The sequence below is a fragment of the Nicotiana tabacum genome, chromosome 8 (genome assembly GCF_000715075.1).
Source record: "Nicotiana tabacum cultivar K326 chromosome 8, ASM71507v2, whole genome shotgun sequence".
In the NCBI taxonomy this organism is placed as follows: domain Eukaryota; kingdom Viridiplantae; phylum Streptophyta; class Magnoliopsida; order Solanales; family Solanaceae; genus Nicotiana; species Nicotiana tabacum.
The window spans coordinates 186,951,105-186,953,799 of record NC_134087.1 but is presented as its reverse complement, the minus strand read 5'-3'; the positions used below and the strand labels follow the sequence as shown (position 1 = coordinate 186,953,799).

General features: G+C 34.1%; 1 protein-coding gene across 1 annotated transcript; it reads right to left on the bottom strand.

Annotated features, from left to right (window-relative positions):
• Positions 1–2,154, bottom strand: LOC107810421 (E3 ubiquitin-protein ligase RMA1H1). Its single transcript, XM_016635200.2, has 2 exons — positions 2,015–2,154; positions 1–1,019 (listed from the first exon to the last, which is right to left on the bottom strand). Exon 2 carries the CDS (start codon positions 976–978, stop codon positions 241–243), a length of 738 nt encoding a protein of 245 aa, XP_016490686.1. The 5' UTR covers positions 979–1,019; positions 2,015–2,154; the 3' UTR covers positions 1–240.
• Between the last annotated feature and the right edge of the window lie 541 nt (positions 2,155–2,695).

Here is a 2,695-nt window from a genome sequence, read left to right as displayed (position 1 = left end):
TAAAAGAAAGACATAACTTCTTATCATAAAGATAGTGAACTAGAAACGGTATTTAAATTTGTTTGAGAATTTCAAAGTTTGCTCTTTCCTCTCTGCTATATGGCAGGGAGTCCCTCCAGCTTGTCAGGTTTACAAGTACTAAAAGGCCTGGTGATTTGTTGCATTGAGCAAAGTCGTATATTCATCATCTATTACAATAACTAAGTATTTTTACAAAGTATGAACCAGCGGAGAAGGTGGTCAGAACAAGAGAAGACATGTCACTAAACAACAACATAGGAAAAAACAGATTCTGCTAAGCGATCTATCAGCCTGTACTAGTTGCCTTCTTAGCCTTGGACTACTGCTGCCAGCTAGATTATATGAGCTCGGATATGTATACAAAGTAGTCGATGAGTTCCCAAACATCCGCGCATAAACCAATTCTCCTGTTGTCGTGCCACCAGGACTTAGCATAGGTTCGGACATGTAGCTAGAAGAATAAGGTTGATGTGTTGGAGATTGCTGAGGATAATTTCGATTGTGAAGTTGCTGCGATGGATGTGATTCGTTAGTTGCTATCAGTGTGTGATGACCCCCACATCTCGGACTAGGAGGCCTTTGTGGAATGACTATGCCAAGATTCAGGGCCTTTCCTTCGGATGGTTTTGTAGTTTGGCCGCGACCATATAGTGGAATCAAAGTTTTCTGCGAGATTTCAGCTTTGCAAACAGGACATTGTGGCTGTTGGTGATCAGTATTTTCAGACGATTTACTCTGAAAATGAATCCATTTATAGATGCAAGGCCAACAATAAAGGTGACCACAGAAGGTAATAACAGGATCATGTACAAGATCCAAGCATATGTTACACTCAAAACCTCCAGAGACATTGTCGTCAAGCTCATCATCAACTGTCTTACACTTCTCCAACGAAATATCGCGTTCGTCAAAGTTGATGTCTGTTATTTGCTCCTGGAAAAGCTGCTCTAAGGCCATAGTATGCTTCTTGATGTAATTCTCTGTTTGCTAATATATGCCTGTAAAAAATATGCCAAGATGAACAAGGTTAGATTCCAGGATAAGACAGCTGCAACCTGGAAAAAGGGGGAAAGCTATAAAAACAAGAACTAGAATAGAATTCTGCAGACAAGAAACTTGTGAACTATATAAGGCAATATTTCTTTTCTCAGACCAAACTGGAAAGTGATTCTAAGATTGACCAAAACCAAACTATTAAAGGGGGTTAGGCCATAAAGAAAAGGCCCTACACAATATTAAATATATGAGGACCTTATTAATTCTAATCCATCAATCAAAAGAAACTATGTTGTCCACAAACTCTCCAAATATAGGTTGCTGAGAAACATCTACGTGGCAAGATCTAGTTCCATTGAAGAGGATTTAATTTCATACATCTAAACTCAAGACTCTCTATAACAAATCCTTATATAACAAGGATTCACTATAAAAGTCATGTTTTTATAGAAATCAACTTTTATGTTATGTTATAATATATATCCTTTGTGACAACAATTCATTATAGCAGCCAAAGAATGTCAGAACAAATGAGGCTGTTATAGAGAGGTGTCACTGTGTATCAATCGAAGCTAATACCATATGCCTCCAGGCACCAATGATTCTTGATTATCTAGTGAAGCAACAACTATGCATAGATATAATCTTTTGTCCTATTAAGATCAAAATTTGTCAGAATACATGAAACTACAAAATTAGGTGGAAAATACAAAGAAGCACATTTAAAGGTTGCTAGCTATGCCTGTGCAGCTGTAAATAAGGACATAGAAAATAAAGGGTCAAGCCAAGAAATTGGTATTTCTATTCTTACACATCTAAATTTATCTCTCTATTCAAAAGATACATATTTCAACCCAAATCTTTAATTTTTCCAAGAAAATTACCTAGTATTTTTGTCTCCGAGAAGACAAAAAACTAAGTGTTTTCAAATAAACACATGAAAATAAAATTAAAAGAAACAAAGATAAAGACACAGAGAAAGAAAGAAGATACATACCCAATTATGTAATATCAAGAACTTCCAGAAACTGGATATAAATATCAGAATGTTCAATCCAAACACTTGGTCTTGTTAGATAATGTGAAAGATGAAGTTTTATAGGGAGAGAACAAGGAGTAATAATCTGTATATTCTTTGGAAACAGAGGTGAAAGTAGAAGGTGGAAAGATAAAAGTAGCGTTGAAGAGGAGATGAGGGAAGAGGTTTGAGTTGAGGTCTATATATATACTGCTTTTTCAATACGCGCCTATAGATACAAGTGTTTTGTATGTATAGTCAATTTAGCGTGTACAATATACATATAAAATTATAATAAGGGTACTTTTTAAAAATAAATTAATGGTCACACTTCGTCTGGATTGCTAAGGCCAAAAATAAAAATAAATTAACGATTCCCCATTTATGAATATTAAATTTTTAAATATAAAGTTAATTACTTTATCTATCTCAATTTATATGACATATTTTTCTTTTTGGCCAATCCCAGAGAAAAAGTCATCTTTTTCTATTTTGAAACAATTTATCTTTATAATGTATACTTGAATTAATTTACAACCATATAAATTTCTATGGTTTAATTTAAATCAAAAGTTTCAATTTTTTTTTAAAAAAAATTCCGTGTCGTATCTATGGTTTTCTATATTTATTGCTCTCAAACGCACACGCAAGTATATGTGG